Source organism: Aphis gossypii, chromosome 2 (genome assembly GCF_020184175.1).
Source record: "Aphis gossypii isolate Hap1 chromosome 2, ASM2018417v2, whole genome shotgun sequence".
NCBI classification, from domain to species: Eukaryota; Metazoa; Arthropoda; class Insecta; order Hemiptera; family Aphididae; genus Aphis; species Aphis gossypii.
Genome location: NC_065531.1, coordinates 51669900 through 51692750, shown reverse-complemented (window position 1 = coordinate 51692750; position 22851 = coordinate 51669900). Strand labels below are relative to the sequence as shown.

Here is a 22851-nt window from a genome sequence, read left to right as displayed (position 1 = left end):
ATTTAGTCTGTTTCGATAATTTATTTACTTGGCGAGGAAATTTTAGTATTAATATAGAGTATACAGTGTAAAGTGTTATTATTGGTTGTAGAGTATTATTTTGATTAGTATAGAAATGTTAACTGTAATATTTTTAATTTATAATGTCTTATTGTCTAATTATTCATCCAGCGCCACGGTTCTTATATTGTATCATTGTATCGTATGAAGTAAAAAATTTCCTCGCCAAGTAAATAAATTATCGAAACAGACTAAATATACTTAAATTCAGTTTACTTAGCATTTATTTATGATATCACATCTTTATAGTGCTTTGAAATTACTGGTTTTATAAATTCTATATGAAGCGAAAAAAGTTTTGGTTATACAATGATTTTTTTTTTTGATTTTTTTCTTCTTTTTTTTACTTAGCTAATTTTTACACGGAGTTAGACGGAGGGTTTTTGTTTTGATATCACCAATTTTTATCATTTATACCTAAATAATAATAAATATATTAATTAATATTAATTATATTAATGTTTATTTAACATATCATATATTAGTGTTTATTTCCCGGTCGGCACGACAACGCGAGAAGCGGCCGCCGTGATTCCAGATTTCAATATAATTTTTCATTAAAAATGTTTCACGTTTCCTTTGATAACTTAATTTCTAACAGTACGATTTTTATGATTTTTACAAAAGGATCATCTGCATGATTTTCCTCATGTTTTGCAATTTACTAGGTATAAATTGATTCAGTAGATAATTAATTATCTCATCTGACAAAAAACACCGAAATTTACACGGTTTTAATGTGAAACTCCTGCTTCGAGATAATATACACTGTCGTGCCGCCGCTTTTATTTTTTTTACTTAGCTCGCGCCACGACCGTGGCGCTGGATATATATATATATATATATATATATATTAAAGGATTTTACTTTTTTAAATAATAACATACATTTTTAATTTCATATTTTGAAGTAGGTAGAATATTTTTCGGAATATTTAAACACTTATAAACGATAAATGATTTTATGAGTTATACGTTTTTAAAACTAAGGTAGTCGAGTGGAGAAAGTACGGGGTACCCCTCTAAATGTTGGCCTATTACGCTTACATACATTTTAAATAGTTATGACTTATAAACTACTAGTCTGAATTTCGATTTATATATATAAAAATAATCCGAAAAATATTCTGTGTCAGAATATGAAATTAAAAATGTATGTTATCTTAAAAAAGTAAAATAAATGAAAACAACATGTTGTTTTATTTTGAAAGGAAACTGTGTAAAAAAACATAAATGTATTTTACAATAATGAGTGTTGTTCGTTAAAAGAATTGCACTATACATATATATATATATATATTAAAATAAGCACACTGCTTATACTGCTATTATACTAGTATACAAAATATTGTCTACATAAACTTCATATTTTTGATTACATTTACACTACTAGACTTCCTTGATTTTAATTTAATTTTCTATCAACTAAAGTTAACCTCAAAACTCAGCCTTCAAAATAATCCATCAAATTTTTTAATTGAACAAGACTATGTATAATTTCATTAAAAATACGCTATCAGTTGCTTATTACATTATTTAAGTTAAATACAAAGTACAACCAATAAAATATTATTGTATTATATCTTGTAATTTACAATAATATTATAATTACTTATTAGTTAAGGTTAATAATTTACGATTTTATGCATAATACTGAAGTTAATTCACAGAACGGTGACTGTATAATATGGTTTTTTTACACTTACAAAATTATATTTTCCTACGAGAATTTACTTAATAAAATAGTGGTCAAAAATAAAAATTGACCTACATACCGTTTTATTTTATACACTTATGTATGTTATACTTACACTTAAAATAATAATGTAAATCTATATATATATTGTATAAATGTTATAAAAAAGGAATGGCCGAACTTTTTTTTAAGTTTACTCTTTTATAATATAATATTATTTAATATTTAATAAGAAATTATTTTTTTTAAATAAACTATAATTTTTTTATTCATAAATATAGTAAATTATAGATGTGTATGTTTGGTCAACTCTAAAACTACTTGAAACAATAAAATAATAGTAATATTTAAATTTAATATTTATTTTGCCATATTTTATCTTTTAGCTTCCTATTATACTTATATAAGAGTTTTATACATTTTATTATTATAGAATATTTATTACATTTATAATTAAGTATTAATAATTTATCATAAATATTAAAAAAAAATACATATTTATGTGTGCTTAAGAGCACATGACAGAAGTGAAAACTTCAATAAGGCGAAATTTATAATACGAAATATGGAGAAATGTTCGAATGAACTCTATATGCTTTCCTCGTTTAATTTCTTCAAGTTGTCTTTTAACCATTATCTATCGCAAATTATTCAAACATATCCAATTTCATTCTGAATAAACTGCTTATGAAATTATTTATGAGGGCTACTGTGTCTTGCATAGTCACTGTATGTCGCTGATGATGATCTGTTTAATTGTACGTTTGGAGTAGGTGTTGTGCGCATTTAAACTTGTAATGGTGCTAAATTATCATCAACATCCATTGGTTGATTTTCTTCATTTAACGGCGATAAAATATTTTCACCATTATTTGAATTTTCACAATCATTGCGTATAACAATAGGAATGTTCATGTTTGTGGATGTTCCGACAATCTAAGAATCATGGATCGTAGTTCTTTGATTTTCACGTGTAACAAGAGGAATATCCATATTCGTTGATGTTCCGGCAATCTGAGGATTATGAATCGTAGTTTGTTGATTTTTTAATACGAGCTATAGATATCCATGCAAAGGTCCGGGAGTTAGTAAATCATGAACCACATCATGAACTGATTGTAGTGCATTAAGACGTTTCTTCTCACTATATATTCTGGAACGTTCCTTCGCCATTGCTTTTTTCCGTTCTGCAATTTTTTCTTGAACTCGCATGCTTTCCATTTCCTCGTTAGGGTCATCTTGTATCGAAGAATTCAATTGCTGAGATTCCATTCGCTTCCTTTTTTACGATAGTGTTTCACGCACGTATTGGTCAGTTCCCTTTTCCGTTGCAATTTGTCATCAATTTGGTTTTCTTCATCCATCTTCTATAACATAGAGGGGGCAGTAATTTGTTGAAACACTTCTGAGTGCAACAGAAAATTAAATCGAAATACTTCATTTCTGACTTTTACTTCTAATTCAAAAGAATATCTATATTAAATGCTGCTGATACGTGTTGTTGCTATAGCGATAATTATTGCTATTAGTCGACTCGAGCCGACTTCGCCTGAATGAGCGTTACATTATTAGCGTGACGGCTCAGTTCAATTCAGTACCCACAAAAAGTGCTAAACGCGCCTAAAGAAGTTTTCACTTCAAAAAAAAATTAGCCATTTTTATTAGTTATTAATTATATTTTATGTAAATCTATAAAATTACATTTACAATTATAGGAGTTATAAAATGGGGGAAGAATTGTCAGTTTACTTTAAAATAAGATATATACCTATATTACATTTTGCACCTATTTTGAAAAAATTACAATTGGCACTATTTTAATTTTTTTCCTACGAAACAATCAAGCACCCTACAGAATTAACTTTATTTCACTACTTATAATAGATACATTTTATCTCCTACGCTTTTCACAATTCTAGATATTGAAATAAAAATATTTATTTTTTAAATATATTTACTTTGTTGATGGATAAATTACATAATACTATATTAGCTGAAATCGTTATTTACTACAACTATGTAACTAAACTGTGTTAACTACTTAACACTGAAATTGTTTGATAAAAACACTCAAAAAATGGTAAAAATCAAAAAACGAATAATAATGTTAAACTAAATGTGTTTAGAGTTATTTAACTTTGGGAATTTTATTATCGTTAAGGCCCTTACACACTAGGTGTATAAGTTCGCGCACGGACGTGATTTTTACTCTTGCTTTTAGTGCATATATAAATAACATTTGTGAAAATACCTATAGAAACATGGGTTTTAATAAACATAAACGTTTTAGTTATTAAAATTCGTTGTTTAAACAGTTATACTTCATATTGGTTTGTTTAGGGTTCGAATTTAGATCAGCGATTTGGAATCCTAATCAGTTAAAACTTATATGTATAGTTAAAATTGAAAAGTAAAGATAAGTTTTCTCCTTATAATAGGACATCAATTAAATCAGGTCTGGAAGTGGAGCGATGATTAAATATAATTTCATTATGGTACAGGCATAATTTTATCGATGTACTCGTTTAAATTGTTGAATGGCCTATACGACAGTCTAAATATATTGCAAATTATTTAATTTAATGCACCGTAAATTATCACTCATAATTTTCTTACTTTCTACACTCGACACTTCAATAAAAAATCTTGTTCTACGCACTAAGCTGCCCTTTACATCGTATGTTAAACTTCTGTGATGATTTGTTTTGAAAGATTTTGATTTCTATTTTGTTAATTAGGTAAAATTAAAATATTGTGCCCTAAATGTATGTACTATAATATAGATTAATTATACACACTTCATATTATATACGCGCGCGCACGTTTCATTTGAAAATATTATATTATTATATTGTATTGTGATTTTCAAGCTTAGTTGTGTTTAGTTACTTCGTTTGGTTTTAATAACATACTATAATCTCTCCAGAACCAACAATTTCGATAAGATCTATTTAAAATTTGAAACTCACGTTCTATATCACACACAAATGCGTATCTTATAAAAAATTTAAAATTGAAGGTTACACAGTAATATAATTAATAGTATATTTTTTCTAGTAAAAAAAAATAAGTAGATATCTAAAAATTTAAAAAAAAACATTGTTCATAATGTATACTAAACGTATAAATAAATAATGATTCTGCAGTAGGTATAGTGGTATCAACTAAATGATATCAAAACTATTTCTGAATTAATTATAATAAACTTATTATTAAAGATCATTATAAATCCTTATTTTGTTTCATTGTTATATATCATTGTAATAGGTATTTATAATTTATAACATTTTATAATTTCGTATTACTTCTAGAAAATAATGATTCGTAATAAACGTAGGTACTATAATATTATGTAGGTAAGAATCTTATATATTTATTCCTTGTTATTCATGATGTGGAGTATCACGTGTATGTATGCGTATAATTTAATAATTCAGTAGTAAAAATGTATTTATTTATTTACTTTATTTCAATATTTAAAAATCTTCTTGAATAATTTCTATTGTGTGACATGCATTTTTTTAGCCCTTGTATTTGCATGGCAAATAATCTATTTTTCATGGTTTAATTGCGGTGGGATAAAAACTATAACGTATTAACATCCCAACTTTCAGATAACTATACTGCAAGACAAAGTGGGAAATCAATCGTCGACCATTAAACTTATATTGGTTAAAATGTATGATCTACCCAAAAAATTGTCCATGTTTATGTTCTATCTTTCTATGTATAGTTATAATAAAGGGTATTTCTCACTTGAAACAAAAGTTTATACAACTATTAAAAAATTGAAAGAAATTATGTCCTTTAAGTGTGTACTTAAAAATTCCAAATATCGGAATTTGATTAAATACATTATTTTATTAAAAAATGGTTTTAGCATACTTGATAATTCACTCTATGTACACGGTAAAAAAAAATACACACACTAGAACAGGGATCGGAAACCAGTGGCTGTTAGAAGTATGCATTAATTATGATTTTACAAATATTTGAAAAATGGATCTTTTACACAAAAAGGTTCCAGATCCTTGTACTAGAACAACAAATAAATACCGTAACTTATATTTTATCATAAAGCATAGTATGGTAGGTAACTACCAATAACTAATTAATTATACTGATATTTTTATCATAAGAAATAATATGATATAGATTTATATATAATATTGTACGTTCACTACTAATTTTAATAATAATATGTTTTATTTGTTTTTGTGTATATTAAATTTCGACACGTAATACAGATTATCATAGTTATTGAACTACAAAGTTGTTATATAAAATTGTGTTATTAATAATTAATAACATTAACAGAAAATTGCTATTTAATAGTTGACAAGTATATACTTTTAAATTGCTGTGTTGAACAATGTTAAATACATCTACTATATCTAATATGTCATACAGTGTAATTATTTCATATAAGTAGATCCAAATTACGTTAGATATTTTACATTGAAAGATAATTAATGATTATTGGTATTATACATGCACATGATAAATATAAACAAATATTAATAATGATAAAAATGTACAATTAATGATTATAGGAATTTATCTATTTTCTTATCATAAAACAATTAAAATTATCATCTTATAGATTCAATAAAATATTTTGTAAAAATATAAATAATTTTATTATTAAACTGGATTAAAAAATATGTCTCATACTATGATATCATTATAATTTTGAGAGCTCAACTTGAGCTGCTCAAGTTATATATTTTATTGTGTTACCTACTAATAAAACAAGAAATACTTGATATAATACGAGGACCTGTTAATGAATTGACATTGAATATTCGACCTTGTTTTGCTCAACTCCACCACATATTCTTATTAGGACTAAAATTGATTTTGTGTTTTGTTTTCTTTTGCAGAAAGCAGCCAATATCCCACATACAAATTTTGCACAAGGTGAGTACTTACAATTTATTAACCCGATACATATTAAACTAACCTAATGTAGCGTATAGTAAATCACTTAATTTTTAAGTTTGTACTCTAGTAAGAATTTTGTTCTTGTTGTTATTAATAATTATAAGATGACGAAAATTATAGGTCATTTCATTGGGTCAAGATTGTTAAAGTTTTAATCTCTGACGTCAATTATGTTACTTTAGAATCAAATCTAGTGTTGGTATAAAGTGTAATGTTATATTAATTGATCAACGTAAAATAAATTTAGTTGAACTATAAGCAAGGTGCTTTTCTATAAATTACTTACATTTCTTAACATGGTTGTGGATTTAATTTTAACTCGTTTTAAATAATTTGACTTAAATAAATATTTACCAATGATTTAATAATTTAATTTATAATATTTTCATGTAAGAAAAAAAATAATTCCTAATAAACTTTTAAATTCTTTACTATAAATATTATTTAAAAGTTATGAATTGTAAAGTAGAAATCTTATTCTGTTGTATTACTTACTAAATTAGTTAATATGGTGAACAATCAAACATTTTTTGGTATTTTTAAAATCCTCTAGTCAGAAATTTTAGTTCTAGGTCTCTAAAATAAATGTGAAAATAATTTTAAAACGAATTTAAAAATGCTAAAATTCACGTCCTCACAAATAATACTCTGATGATATTCAAGTGTACAACACTATCTAATTTATTTGTCAATATTTAATTATTTTTAATATCTATGTATTAGATATTTTACGTAATATTAAATTTTAAAATTTTAAATTTCAAGAAACCCCTAACTTACATATACTTTTGGTAATTAGTATTTCTTATACATTTTCGTAAACATTGTTAAACTATTGAGATATCCGCAGACCGCAATTTATAAGTAGAGTTTTCAAGAATTTGACATTCTTCATATATTATTAACACCTTAATACAATATGTTATAGTAAAACCAAAGTAAATTAATAATGTTAATGTAATACAGCGTAAAAAATAATTTCACAGAGTATTGTTATTACTTTATTATTTTCCATTAATAAACATTTAGTTTTTGATTTTGTTTAAAATTTGAATCGTCTGAAAATCACTTTGAGCTTATATATAAACAATACACTTTCGGACCTTAGTATATTTTTTTGAATAACTACTTATATTGCTATAATCTATAATACGAGTATATTCCATAATTCTGAATACAAAAATGATAGCGATCCAGTAATGAGTTTTATTTGATGACATCTATTCACTATTTTGTATAGTAACTATTAGATGTTATCGCAGGAAACCAAAATCGCAATACCTAAATTAAAAATTCCAAAATAAATTCAAGATAACGAAAACAAAACTCATAGTTTTTACGTCTAATGATGTATTTACTTATATGTTATATATTTCACTAAGTAGTTTTATAGCTTTTACCAGTATATGTATCATAATAAACTTACATTAAACGTGTATTTAATTTAATTAATGTAAGAGATCATTTTAGATTTTTAATAGATCAACGAATTTATCGATTTTACCATAATTTTGTAATTATTTTTCCATATCTTCGTTCCATGCGAAATTTTCGCAATATCGAAATTTATATATTTAAATACTACTGAACACATTACAGCGGCATTTTCGCACGGAAAAAATAAAATCACTTCGCACGTCGCGATTATTTATTTCCTCGTCAAATATTCCGCAAGTATGACACCAGTTTTAAGTAGAAAATAGTTGGTATAATAGAGAAAAAAATGCTTCTTTTTCAACAATAAAATATTCCTATTGATTATCTAAATAATTATGATAAACAAATAGAAAAATATTGAAAAACTACGGAATATTACTCAATTATTTTTTTGTTATTTAAAAACAAAAGCCAGATATATCTACCTATATCTATTTTTACCATTTATTTATACTAACATTTTCGTATTATAATTTTTGGCGTATTTCTTTTTTTGAACTGTAATTGAATATTTCAAATTTAATTTGAAAAAAATTTCTTTATAATATGTTGATACTAAAAGTTTAAAAATGTAATACAAGGCTAGATTACCTTATTATTATAAGTTATTCAGGCTAGAACCAAAAAATCTAAAAAAAAAAAAATGAAATATTCGAAATAAAATTTTTTTATAGATATTTGAAATTTTAATTTGGTCAAAATTAGATACTCAAACTAAGAATTTTAACAATTTACCCAATTTAACCTAACAATTTTAATTGTTATTTTGTAATTCAAAAATATTATTTGCGGGGATTTGAAACTTTAAGGCTTTAGCTATCACTCATTTATATATCATAGACTTCACACTGTTCTACCGTAAGATGTAATTGACTCAACAGTTAATAACATAATAAATCATATAAATATATTATACTAACATATAATAATTAAATATTAATAATAAAACAAATGCAATGTTTTTACCAAAAATTAAATCGATTTATTGTAATTCTAATTGTAAAATAAATTACTTTAGTATCGGTATCAAAAAACATTTCATGAAATATAGGTACTATTAGGTATGTAGTATATAGACTAACATGCTATCTTCTCAAAATTATTTATTTATGTACTGAAGTTGAGTTTAATTTTAATGTTTAGTTACATTATAGTGACTTACTCATTAACGAGGTACACTTGGCACCTACTTATATAGTATTATACTGCGCACAACAGAGCAGTATATATATTACTCCTTGTTAACTTCTAATAACTTTATACGTGTATGCTTCACGGGTAGCGTATATTTACTATAATAATAATTAAATTTCAACCTTTTAATTATTTAATTTTGATTCAATTTAGAAAATAATATTTCTTTTACTTATTTTTCGTATAGTTTAGTATGTACAAAAATTATTTTTCACTAAAATTAATTTAAATATAAGTGGTGTCTACAAAACAAATCTAAATGCTTTAAATACGATTAAAATTTGCTTGGCGCAGAAATTAATTAATCCTACTTACGTGACTTGATGAAAACTAATTATGGAAAGGTTAAATACATTTTTCTAATTGTATTCAAAATTGTTTTTCTCAAATACGAATACATTTACTTGACATGATATACAAAATTAAAATATTTCTCATTCACGACATTCTCATTTTCATTTCAACGAGTTAGTTAACCTTACCTAAACATAACTTTCTGAAATATATGTTTACAAATGTACGTTTAATGTGAATTTTAGTGTTAGGTTTTTATAATGACACGGTGTTTATCAGTTACTTTTAACCATTTACTTAAAGGTTACATTTAATATGCATTCAAATACATTGAATTATTTATATTTTTTTATAATCATACAGTTTTTATATGACGTATAGAGAATAGAGATTACATTTTTGTTATTCTGTGTCTTCAAATTTCAACTATCATAAACTTATTATTGGCTTAAATCGATAGATTTTGACTCCATAAGATAACTTAATAGGTTTATGATGTATTTTGACATTTTTCACTGCATGGAAACAATTATTCATTTTAGTTGGGAAACTCGTCAAAAATATTACCAAATTTCCACTTATACTAATTAATTAAATACTACAAACATATAATATAATAATAATTTTGTAACCTATACTACTTCATACTTAGATGAAAACAATTTCACACGTTATTCCATATGATAATTATACATCTACAAATTATTGCGTACATATAAATTATTCAATGCGTAGTGTTCCTAATTAAATGCAAAATCATAATTTTATTTTTTACTAACAGCATTTTTTTCGTAGCATTACAAAGATATTATGGTGTGTACAATATAACAGTTATTTTATTTTTAAATTAATTCATAAATATATAGTTATAAATTATAATATCTACTTAAAGTAAATAAAATGTGTATGTATTTTTGTTATCAATACAATATCATGTAAAATGTATGAGTTCAAATATTTTTTCAGCATTTAAATTTAATTATAGTACTTATAAAGTTATAACATACCACCTACAACTGTCTACTTAAAATTTGATTAATATAATTAAAATGTTAGCATACACAACCGATTGTAAATGAAATCAAAACTTATTTTTTATTATTGTGGAACTTATTATTAAAAAATAAGTTCGTTCGTATTATGTATGCGATTGTACACAAAATGCTGGCATACGTTACTCACTAATCTTTTAAAATTTCACTCATCGTAGTATTCATTTATAAATTATAACTTATGAGTGTTATGACAAAACAATTCCCTATACCGAACTTCTCTAAATTCATGTAGGTATAGATAAATGTGCGAATATATGAGACTTAGCCTTACAACGCTTTGTTTTAATAATATAGTATATTGGTTTACTAAACCGAGAATTACATGGACAACAAACTTTCGCATACAACCTGTTGGTTGTTATTCTATTTTAGACTTAATAATATATTATCTACACTACGTTTATATGTAGTGCTTAATTTTCCTCATATTTTTAACTTATCCTAATATTAGTATGTAAAAATAAACAATAATTAAATCACATTTATATGTCTCATAATCTCTGATTTCCCCACTTTCCCATTAAATGTTCAATGATAAATTTATTATTTTTTTTTAACTAAAACTAACAAATAAGTGTTTTTTTTTAAAAAAAACCTTGTCATCTCATACAATAATTCAATTTTTATATTAGTATACATTATATGTAAGGCGTTTTAAAATCAAGTTATACAGTAGAAGCCGATTAAATATTTTTTTCTTTTGAAACGTGATATTTGACTCGTATTAAAATTGAGAAATTGGAAAAAATTTACGTAACGAGATATATTACTGTATTTATTGTTGTGTATTGTTTATACAAGAGTGGCCCAAATCATATTAATTTTAATGTGAATTTTATAATAGGTCAAATAATTCAAATATTGACGACCCAGAACTCTCCACAACATTGGTCATAAAATTAGTAATGTGATAACCGGAGATAGCATGTAAAATCTTAGTATTAGGTACCGCAGTAATCGGGTTTTTTCTGGGATTATGATGTGTGATTCATGAGAAAAGTTTTTAATGTGGTGATCAATATTCTCAATAACTTTAAAGCCGTATGCATCTTTAATAATTTTCTGGTGTTACATGGACATTTCTGTTAATAATAAATACTAAAATTTTAACCCAAGATATTTTATATTACTTTATCTGACAATGATTTAGCTTTGTTTTTTTGTACATTTAATCGCTGTGGCATGTGTTTTAAAATTCAATAATTAAATAAACACTATTAGATAAAGTTATAATTGTTTGTCAAATTTGTATTCAGAAATATTTTCTATATTCGTTATAATTATTATTATAATTATCCTATACACGTTGCTATTATTTTAAAATTTTATGTATTAAGAATATTATAGTTAAACTAAAAAAAAATGTTCTTATGGCCCAAAAATATGTCGTGAGTTATCATAAACCCAAAAAAATAAAACCATATCTTACTTGTTTTTATATAGAGTTTTTTGTTCAAATTTGAATCTTAAATGTTACGTGTGTAAAAATACATTGATTCTATAAACATTTGAAAATTAAACTAATAGTACTAAAGCGTTTATTATAAGCACGTTCTATCTTATATAATAAAATATAATATTGGATTGTATGAACTATGAAATGTCAAATAGAAGATTGATATTTCTTTATCAGCTATAGTAAAAAATATTAAAAATAATTACATTTCATTTTAATATCTTATTAGGATATTCAGTTTTTTCTATAGTCACGTATTATTTCAATTTAATTGTTTAAAGTTATTTTGAGGTATATAAAAGTTATATTCCTATATAGTGATGAAAACCTAATTAAGCAGCATTTATTTAACATTAATATTTAAACTACCTACCTGAAAAATTATATTTTAAATATAATTTTTATTTCTTACTGTCAATATAGATATTTGATTAATAAAATCAAAATGTTTAGCTGCTAATTTAAAATACCTGTATAAATTTGTATGTTAGTAACCTAATCAAAACGTTAAAAACTTACAAAAATTACCATTGCATTATTGAAATTATTCCGATTTAGCATTTATGCAAATTTTTAAAAAGTTTATAAAATAAAAATGGAAACTACAAAATATACTATTAATGATAGTTAAAATATACATAAATATACACATTATAAAATTAAAAACTTTGTTGCTTTGCACAGAATCAATGTACAATATTAGACGAAGTAGTCGTATTAATAATTTTATTATAGGTAGATGTTAATATGTTATAACGATTAAAATCTATTAAAATAAAAAGTTATATGATCGGTGTTAAATTACCGTGCTATTGATTAATAGTTTGTTGTAATCAAGAAAATAGGTCGAAAAAAACAGTAGTTAACTGACTTATTGAGAATGTACGAAACTTTCTTCTAATCGTATTACTTGAATTTTCATAATGGACCAAAGTCCCACTTTAAAACCAACAAATCATTTCGGTTTATTTTATTTATCAACCACGTTCGTGTAATAATATTAATGTTAAATAACGGTCCAGATGTTGGAAACCGAACATCACTCCGAACTGTCGTACAACTGGTGTTTACACAATGTTATATGATCTTAATTACGTATTTAATTTTGTTTTTTTTTATATATAAACTAATAAAAACCAATTTGACATTTGTTAGTCTCGATTACTGCGTATGTTTTTATATAGATTTTGCGTTATAATATTTTTTCTTATTTACTTTTTATGAGGAATCGTACATGTAAGTATCATAGGCCTACTTATAATAACAGTTCAAACGGTATACGAGTGTATCAAATGCATTTTTATTAAGCAGTAGCGCTGTGGCAAGCCACTGCACACTCGTGATTTACGGTTATTATTGTGAAACCCGATATTATTTTATTATATTTCGTGCGTTCAAATATAATAGTATATTAAGAAAAAATTTCCTGACCTTTATACTTACCAATTGTATTCGGTTCTAAAGTTCGTCGTTTATAATATTTATTATATTCTAGTTACCGCATTATAATAAATAAATGAAAATGTATTCGTCATTGACCTTTGACGGTAACCCGCGCGCGTCTGATTTCGTAGGCGGTTACCTATATTATTATTATTATTATTAAATACACACGTGCCTGTGAACCACATACCCGGTCAAAGTCGATCATCGGGACCAAACATATTATATTATATTACTATTGTATATTATTATTGTACCGTATTGTTTGTGTATACGTGGGACCGGTCGTGCGTCGCTTTCGTCCCCTGCTTCGTCGTCCGATCCCCTTCCCAGCACTTGTTTTTGTGGCGTTTGGGAGAAAGAAACACCACCACCGCCGCCGCCGTCGTCGACGCCGATCGTGGTGGTAGTGCACAGTGGTCTGGGCTGCCGCGCTTCGTTTTTTCGAACCAGTCGTACACGCACGTTTTTCGCCACGCTCGTTTTTCTCGCGCTCGCGCGCGTCAGGCCAGCACTGCAACGTGCTATTGTACTATCGCACAACTGCTGCACGTTCCACTGCAGTCGTCGGGTGTAAAACTGTTGCGTCGTACGTCGATTCCGTTTTGTAATTTTCTGTGTACACGGCCAGATAATATTAGTATAATTATTATTAAATATTGTGCGTATAGACCGACCGAACGGTGGTGTGCATACACGCGCATAGTATAATAAATATATTAGGTATATGCCGTATACGACGAACGAATAATACGCTTATAGGAAAAAAATATACATTATTGAAAAAAAAAAAGTCCGTCGTCCAGTCAGAAATAGTTTTTTAATTATTTTTCTCGTACGGCCCTCGTCTATTATATATCAGATACCTATTGTTGTGTTGCGACGTACCTTCGGTAACTGCAGACGCATATAACGATGGAAGTGGAGGCAGCCAAGCCATTGCGTCTAGTCATACCCAAGCCGCACGTAGTGTGTCATATCACGCCGCCAGACGATGAACCGATCGCGCCGAAATCAGTGCCGAAGAACGTATACTCGCTGTCGCCGTCGTCCCGGTCGCCGAGCCCGAGCAGACGGTCATCGCCGCGCACGTCTTTCCTGTACGACGCTTACCGCGCGCTCACCGGCACCTCGAAAAATAGCGCCGCGCCGTTGCCCGTCACCAACAGCACCGCGCTCATGGTGCCGACGCCGCACCAGCAAATGCCGACTGCGGCGTTGTCGGTGGACCGGGCGACCAGCCACCAGCACGCGTCGTGCCTGTTGGATGTGCCCAAAGACGGGCAGTTCCGGAACCGGTCAAAGTCTCTGGACGACGGTGCCAGGAAAACGCTATTGCAGCAGCAACAGGCCAGCTCGACTCGACAACGGCTTGACAGCGGCGACGCGTATAAGATATTTGAGAGCATTTTGAAAGAAGGTACTATAAAGTATGAGCTATAATAATTGATGTAGAACGTCGATCTATAGCGATGTGATGTAAAAAAAAACTACAGTATTTTGCAATTTTCACAAAATTAAATCTCGGCGGTAAAACAGTATATAATTACATATTAAAAGTTACTTTTCATAAATCAAAAATCTATAATAAAATTCTGATTTTGGGGACTACACTTCGACGATTTCGTGAAATAATTACATTCAAAGTGTTGTGATATATGTTTGGGATGATACTAGGCCTTTTTCACGCATTGTAGATATATCTATTAAGTATCGATATCATTTTTATAATTCGGTACCTCTAACGTACAGTTGCGAGCCTTCGATTATTTTGTATAATACCCATCAGTTATAGAAATCGTTGTATTGTACTAAAATAATTCCAATTATTTTTTATAATTAAATCTTCTGTATCCTATTGAAATTTATCGCTCAAATTAATGTTTTTGTATTCTGCGTATAAAATCTAAAGTTTTTATTTTCATGATATTACGTATAATTCGCACCACTCTATAGGTATTATATTTTTATTATTATTTATAAAAAATATACTAACGAGTAATTGGCACCCGTTTTTTCTCTGTATATTTATTTTACATTTTGTCATCAAATCTGAGATTACCCGTTTTTATTTTTTTATCAGTTCGTGAAAAAAAAATATCGTCTTCGCAACAATATTGTGCATTAAGAATAATTAAGTGCTTGAGGCGCAATAAACCGTACAAACATTAACAATGTCATTTAGGAAAACGAAGTTCGTATAAAATAAAAACGAAATGAAATAATTGTAAATATAATGGAAAAACAGGAAGAAGAATCACGTGTACCGATCAGTGACCGCTGACGTATTTGTTAAATAACCTATATGATACAAAAGGCGGCTGCCTACGATTTCCAGGATTTCTCCACCATCGCATTCACCTGCACTCGTTAAAACACACCTTTATACGATAAACTCGCGGATATAGTAAATAGTATACTTGGTACATCTCTGCTGTATGTATCTATACAACTATATTCCTATAGAATTTATTATATTCCATAGAAAGTAATATTACTATATATAATATAATATTCGTTGACGTCACATTATAATGTTATGTATTATATTATTATTTTCTGTCATGTGCGAATTTTATGCGTTTTTAAAAAAAAAATAGTTCTCATCGATAACTAATAATAATGTCTTATTATGCAGTTTATCGGTCTAATTAATTAATAATGGCCTGTGTATAGTTTTCCAATTGTGGTGGGTCACCTTTTGCATAATATCATACGTATAATATAATATATAGGTACGCATAGTATAATACACTAATACAGTGCACCAAACATCGTAGAAACGTGTATTTTGGTGGTCACAGTAACCTTGAATTTTGTTTTCGATTTTTTTTTTAACCGGTCATCGACGCAGATCATTTCCGATCCAATGGCTGTTTGCACTCAATTCCGCGATCAATGACTGTTTACTATAACACTTAAATTATATTTTTATCATCATGTATCCGAATACCTGTTCACAATATATAATAAATAATATATCTGTCATACATTTAATTGCGCGTATTAAAGTATTATTAAGTATTTCTCGTCTCGCAAAGGTTATGTCATCTATATTATAATACACAGTCATAATACATTAACATAGATTCAGTTAAATTATGCTATTATATGTTGCGTCTAAAAAGATAGCGTAATACTATAGTATTACCAACCACCGTATTAGGTTAAAAAGGCCACCAAATAAGCTATACAGAATATCTTGTCGTACACTCGTATTCGTCCCACTTTTAACTATTTTTTTCATCACTTTATCCACCATCAACGTAGAATATCCATCAAACTACCTTTGGTAATGGAATCATCGTTTTCAAAATTCGTTGGTCACAATCACCCTTATTCTGTTAGGACAGTAATTAAATAAATAAAATTAGATGTTGTCTTCTGACTAAACAAAATTAGTGTAATTTCCAATAGAAAAAAAAAAAACAAAAAAGTTGTTAAAATATGCAAGAAAATAAAATATGTTGCAGTGGCGCAACCATGATTTATTCAAGGGGGGGGGGTCCAGGAAAATGTTTTATTTATTATACATTGTTTTTTTGTTTTCTGGGTAACTTTAAAAATATAAAATAAAAATAAATACTATGGCATGAGCCAAGGGGGTCCGGACCCGGGATCCACCTTCCTGGATTCGCCACTGATATGTTGTAATGGTTAATGCAACGGACATTTTATGAATATTTGACTACTATTACTTATAATACTTATAATTTATTAATTATTATTATTTTTGTGTATTTTGTAAGCCGTATTAAGTATGCGTTGTATATAGAATTGTTTTAGCACAAAAAATTAATCGGTGACTTTTTTATCCAGGATACCACAACCTTGACAATTTTACCGTCAAACATTTGCCTTTGTTCACGTAAAGTTCCCCAACCCACTTCTTTCATAAATAATTTTCACCAATGCCGCTACCTAACCTAAGGTTAACATAATTATAGATAACCCAGCCAGATTCTCTCTGCACGTGAAATATAGTGAAACTTGCAGTCTTTATAGACGTATAACCATATTATGTGAGCCTGCACTATAAACCAATATTGTAATGGCTATATAGAATTCTCACCTAGCACCATGAAGGAAAATAAACATTAAAGGCTCTTTTTATTGTATTTATTATATTAGACATTGTGTATGCGCAGTATTAACAACAAGTAATATATAACGATCGTTGCGAACGAAAGTCCTTGAGGTTCAAGCACGGTTTGGTTTTTTTTTTACTCTACGTCAAGTGAATAAGAAAAAGAAGGAAATCGCTAAACACAAATCTAATGCGATTATAGCTGATATAATATTAATAATGTGTATGTGGTAGCTCGTACACATGAAACTTTATAACTGGTTTTTTACTGCAACCGGTTTCAATCCATGTGGTAACAAGAACAAACGATACGTACCCATCGATGGCGTTCACAGCCGTTTTCTCGCGAAGGGTAAATCAGTAATAAACAAAAATAACTAATAGTAATAGCCGAAGATGTCTAATTCTATACGTCATTGCATTATAGATGAGATTTGCATTGTGTTTTTCTAGACACTATAAAACAGTTAAGTTATCATAGGCAAACGCGCAGATCATTAAACATGTTCGCTATAAATATTATGATGAGAAAACGCGCGCACCTGTCTGCTTCTGTCTGTGTGTATTTAATTTATATTCGCGATATTTTTGTTGAGCTGACTATAATTTTGTAGATTTTTTACGTTCCCGCATGTACCCACGTCATTAAATCTTGTTCGTCTCGTCCTCGCGGTTTTAAACGGCTGTTTGTTCTTTGGTTTGATTGCGTTGACATTTGTGTTGGAATTGTGTAAAGTATACAACATTACGACTTGACGTGTTGTTCATGAGAAAAAAAGATCATGAAAAAACTTTGTTATTATTCGATATAATTACCGTTGATAAAACGACAACGTACGAGAATATGTTATATACATATGTATGTTGTATACTACACAAAGATAGTGTTGTTAATTCGTTTTTTATATGGAACTCATTTTTTTCTTCAACTTGCTGTGCTCTGGTAGAACCATTAAAAAAAGAATATGATAAGAATAATGGTAAAAAGGTGATAATAAGAATAAGGTTTTGGAGATATAATATAATACGTAATTACTGAATTATTATAAACCCGTAGACAGTAACTAAAAAAATTACGTCATAATATTATAAGTCGATCGCGAATGTTAAATCAAATAAAATGAATACAGAATACTTGAAATGATTGAAGTGGAATAATATAAGCGCTTTGTATATATTAAAATAATGAGCATTGAGCAGTATAATATATAATATGCTTGTTTATATAATATTATAAAACGTTTAATTTAATCAAAATTAAATATGACTGCTGCATCGTTTTTATTTTAACAGATATCCAATAATTGTGCTTTAATTACTTATACGGCAATTATCATTGCTATTAATACAGTTAAAATAAAAAAAAAAAATGTTTATTCGTTTGTTTAAAAGTATAAAAAAATACCTTTATGTTATAGCCTTTTTTGGTGGTGGACAATTATTTTTACATTGTTTGAAATGTATTTATGGTATACTGTATTACTAATTCAATAATGAAAAATAAAAAATACACATTTTTTTGATGGAATTTTATTTCAGACTTTCTTTTTTTTTTTTTTAATAATTATTACTTCTATTTTAATTCAATACCTATTAATTTTTAGTTATTACTTATTAGTGTGATTAAATCCTGATTTTCTTTTAAAAATTTAAATGCTATACATTATGAACTTTTATTTATTACCTACACCCACAATTCATTTATAATTTATTACTTTTCTTTATCGTCATATTTTTATGATAGGTAAATAGTAAATAATATGTATTTACTTGTATACAGATTGCAGGCACTTAAATTTATATGTGAATGGTTTTTCCTCTTTACCATTATCTTTAAATCAATGGTTGTAAATGTTGAAATGTTATATTTTAAAATTAAAACTAAATTTGGGAAAATGCTAGTTTAACATCAGTTAATGTGACTGATTTTTTTTTTATAGATACTTTGTTTATACAATAATATACTCCTTGCCCTTTTATGACATGAGATAATAACTATCATTAAAATTGTTTTCTGGATTTCTATGAAATTAATCAAATTTATTGTATAAGTTTATTGTTTATTTTTTTTAACCTAACCCATAAAATAGCTTATCATATTATTTTATATCATGTAATATGGATGATACATTTTGCTTTAATAGTATTAATAATCTTTTTATTTCTATAAACTACTTATAAGAATTTTATTATAATAACATTTTTTTTAGCATTTAAAAATATTACTCTTTAAATGTTGATTAAAACATATTATACTTATGTAGCGTATAAGTGGTCATTAAATATATCTTTTTAATTTTGATGTTGTCGTCTATAATATGTGCATTATGATCATCATGACCCATCGACATTGAAAGGCCACAACAACAAGAATAAATATAATACACAAATGATGTTGCGATGTTTATTGTAAAATAAAATGATACTTGCATGAATAATTCATGTTTTACATCATTTTTGCTCTTATAAAATTTAATGAATAATGTATTGAATAACTTTTTTTTTTTTTGACCAGGAGCCCTATTACGTAGAAGTTCTCTAGACCCTGAAACCCGTCGACTGTCCTTAGGCACTATTTCTAACTCAAGGAAAAATTCTGATGGCCTTTTAGATCCTACTCATGCAGCAATATTGTTTAGAGATTCTCGAGGAGTAAGTATCCGAGTACCTTTGACAAATGCTTGAATCTTATGTATTTGTTTTATACTTAATATTTGTATTTATTTTTTAGCTTCCTGTTGCTGATCCATTTTTGGAAAAAGTAAAAATTAAAGACCTGGGTATGTTATAGACTAAAATTATAAATAGTTACTTATTAAAATACTTAAGTTAAGCATTAATCGTTAATTTTTTAACTTTCAGTCGAAGACGAAAGTCAAATATTTGTGAAATTTTTTCGCTTCCATAAAACTTATGATCTCATACCAACCAGTGCAAAATTGGTTGTATTCGATACACAATTAATTGTAAAAAAGGCGTTTTTCGCTTTGGTCTACAATGGTGTGCGAGCTGCTCCATTATGGGACAATAAGCGTCAACAATTTGTGGGCATGTTAACTATTACAGATTTTATCAGGATACTACAGAAATACTATTCTTCATCATCTTCAAGTATGGAGGAATTAGAAGAACATAAGTTGGATACCTGGAGAAGTAAAAATTAATAATATATAATAATTGTATATTCTAAAAGAAAAGTTTAAAAAAATAAAAATTCATGTTTCAGACGAATTACATCAAGAACGTCCTCAAGAATTAATATCAATTGGCCCTGATATGTCACTATATTTTGCCATTCAAACTCTAATAAATAATAAAATACATAGACTTCCAGTAATTGATCCTGCAACTGGAAATGTTCTTTATATTGTAACACATAAACGCATTCTACGTTTTCTTCTTCTTTACGTAAGGGTATAGAATTTTATTTTTTTTTTTTTTTCACATTTTTTTATTTATCGAGTAAATATTATATTTTGTTTTATATAATAATAAATCTTATATTCACATTTTAGATAAATGATTTACCAAAACCTGCATATTTATCTCAGAGTCTAGAAGAATTAAAAATTGGCACTTATGAAAATATAGAGACAGTTTCCGAAGAAACATCTATTATATTAGCATTAAAGAAATTTGTTGAACGAAGAGTATCTGCTTTACCAATGGTTGATCAACATGGTCGACTTGTTGATATATTTGCTAAATTTGATGTTATTGTAAGTTATTAATCACAGGATAAACTATTGATAATTCAAAATATATATTTAATTGATGTTTTATGTTATTAGAATTTAGCTGCAGAACGTACGTATAATAATTTAGATGTTACTCTAAAACAAGCCAATGAGTATCGAAGTGATTGGTTTGAAGGTGTACAAAAATGCCATCTGACTGATACATTATTTAATGTAATTGAAAAAATTGTTCGTGCTGAAGTAAGAAAACTTTCATTAATTCTTGTACGATTTTATTTTTGATTTTCCAATTATTTTTCAGGTGCATAGGCTAGTTATTGTAGACACAGATGACAAAGTCATTGGAATACTCTCATTGTCCGATATCCTACACTATTTAGTACTCCGACCTTCTGGTATGTTTAAATAAGTGACTATTCTGATATTTTACATCCTTTTATAATATTGTTAAATTACTCCTTAAAGGAGCTGAACGGTTATTGAAAGCCAAAGACCTATATGAAAATAATGTGGAAAGCCCTAAAGCTTTAAACTCAATCATGGAGCCAATACTATTACAATCATAATGTAAGCAAACATATTTTATTTAATCCTATGACTTTATAAGTTATGGGAACAGAATTAATAGTATGCAGTCATAACACCGGATGATCTGGTTTAATTTTATTTGTACAAGTATTATTTACCTATGTAGTATTATACGACAGCGCTTTAGAGACAACAAAATGTTCATTCTCTAAGTATTAGTTGAAAAATGTATGTTCAATGCCTTTTTTATTATTATTATTATTATTATTATTATTATATATTTTTTTTTAGAAAGAACTAGTCTGAATTTTTAATATAAATATTATTTTAATGTCTAAAAGTTCTACATTAAAAAAAAAGCGTTACGTGATTTTTCATATGACCGTGTGATATTGTCAAATGAAGAGCTGTTGAAATATTATATTTGTTATTTAATATATTAATAATAATATTTTTTGACTATTTACCTTATGTACAATGTACATGTATACATTTATTACAAATTATTAACACACCAAAATATTTTTCAATAGAAAAAATATACATATGTAAAACTTTTTTTTTTGTTTTCCAATACATTTTTTTTTTTGTAGATTTTAAAATGTATACACGAGTGTATAATTAAATGAACGCTGATTGCTATAAAACTTAATTTAAATTTTTATATTTTGTGTTGTTTTTATTTTGATTATAATGTGCATGAAGCGTTTTCTATTAGAATAATTATAAATGTACAATTATATTTATTAAATACTTATGACATCTCATGTCAACGCAAATACTTTACAGAAAAAAACACTTATGTATATTAGTAAATCGCCTTAGCTTACACGGTGAAATTTTATACTTATACAAATTACCGATGATTATATGTACAAATAAAATATTACATATTGAATCAGTATATTCATATATAATATATTGTATACATTTTAAAATAAATATATTATTTAAAAACAA

The 22851-nt window shown here is 27.0% G+C and overlaps 1 protein-coding gene across 4 annotated transcripts in view; it reads left to right on the top strand.

Annotated features, from left to right (window-relative positions):
- Nucleotides 1–22851, top strand: part of LOC114128216 (5'-AMP-activated protein kinase subunit gamma) — a 42363-nt gene extending 19512 nt beyond the window's left edge. For 3 of the 4 annotated variants that reach the window (XM_027992683.2, XM_027992684.2, XM_027992682.2), the window contains exons 7-15: nucleotides 6639–6675; nucleotides 20181–20317; nucleotides 20397–20445; nucleotides 20528–20818; nucleotides 20892–21079; nucleotides 21181–21384; nucleotides 21457–21603; nucleotides 21665–21758; nucleotides 21829–22851. In XM_027992683.2, coding sequence (XP_027848484.1) covers nucleotides 6639–6675; nucleotides 20181–20317; nucleotides 20397–20445; nucleotides 20528–20818; nucleotides 20892–21079; nucleotides 21181–21384; nucleotides 21457–21603; nucleotides 21665–21758; nucleotides 21829–21929 — 1248 coding nt within the window. In that variant the 3' untranslated portion in view covers nucleotides 21930–22851. The remainder of the gene's footprint in view (nucleotides 1–6638; nucleotides 6676–20180; nucleotides 20318–20396; nucleotides 20446–20527; nucleotides 20819–20891; nucleotides 21080–21180; nucleotides 21385–21456; nucleotides 21604–21664; nucleotides 21759–21828) is intronic. The other variant, XM_050201101.1, reaches the window with a different exon arrangement.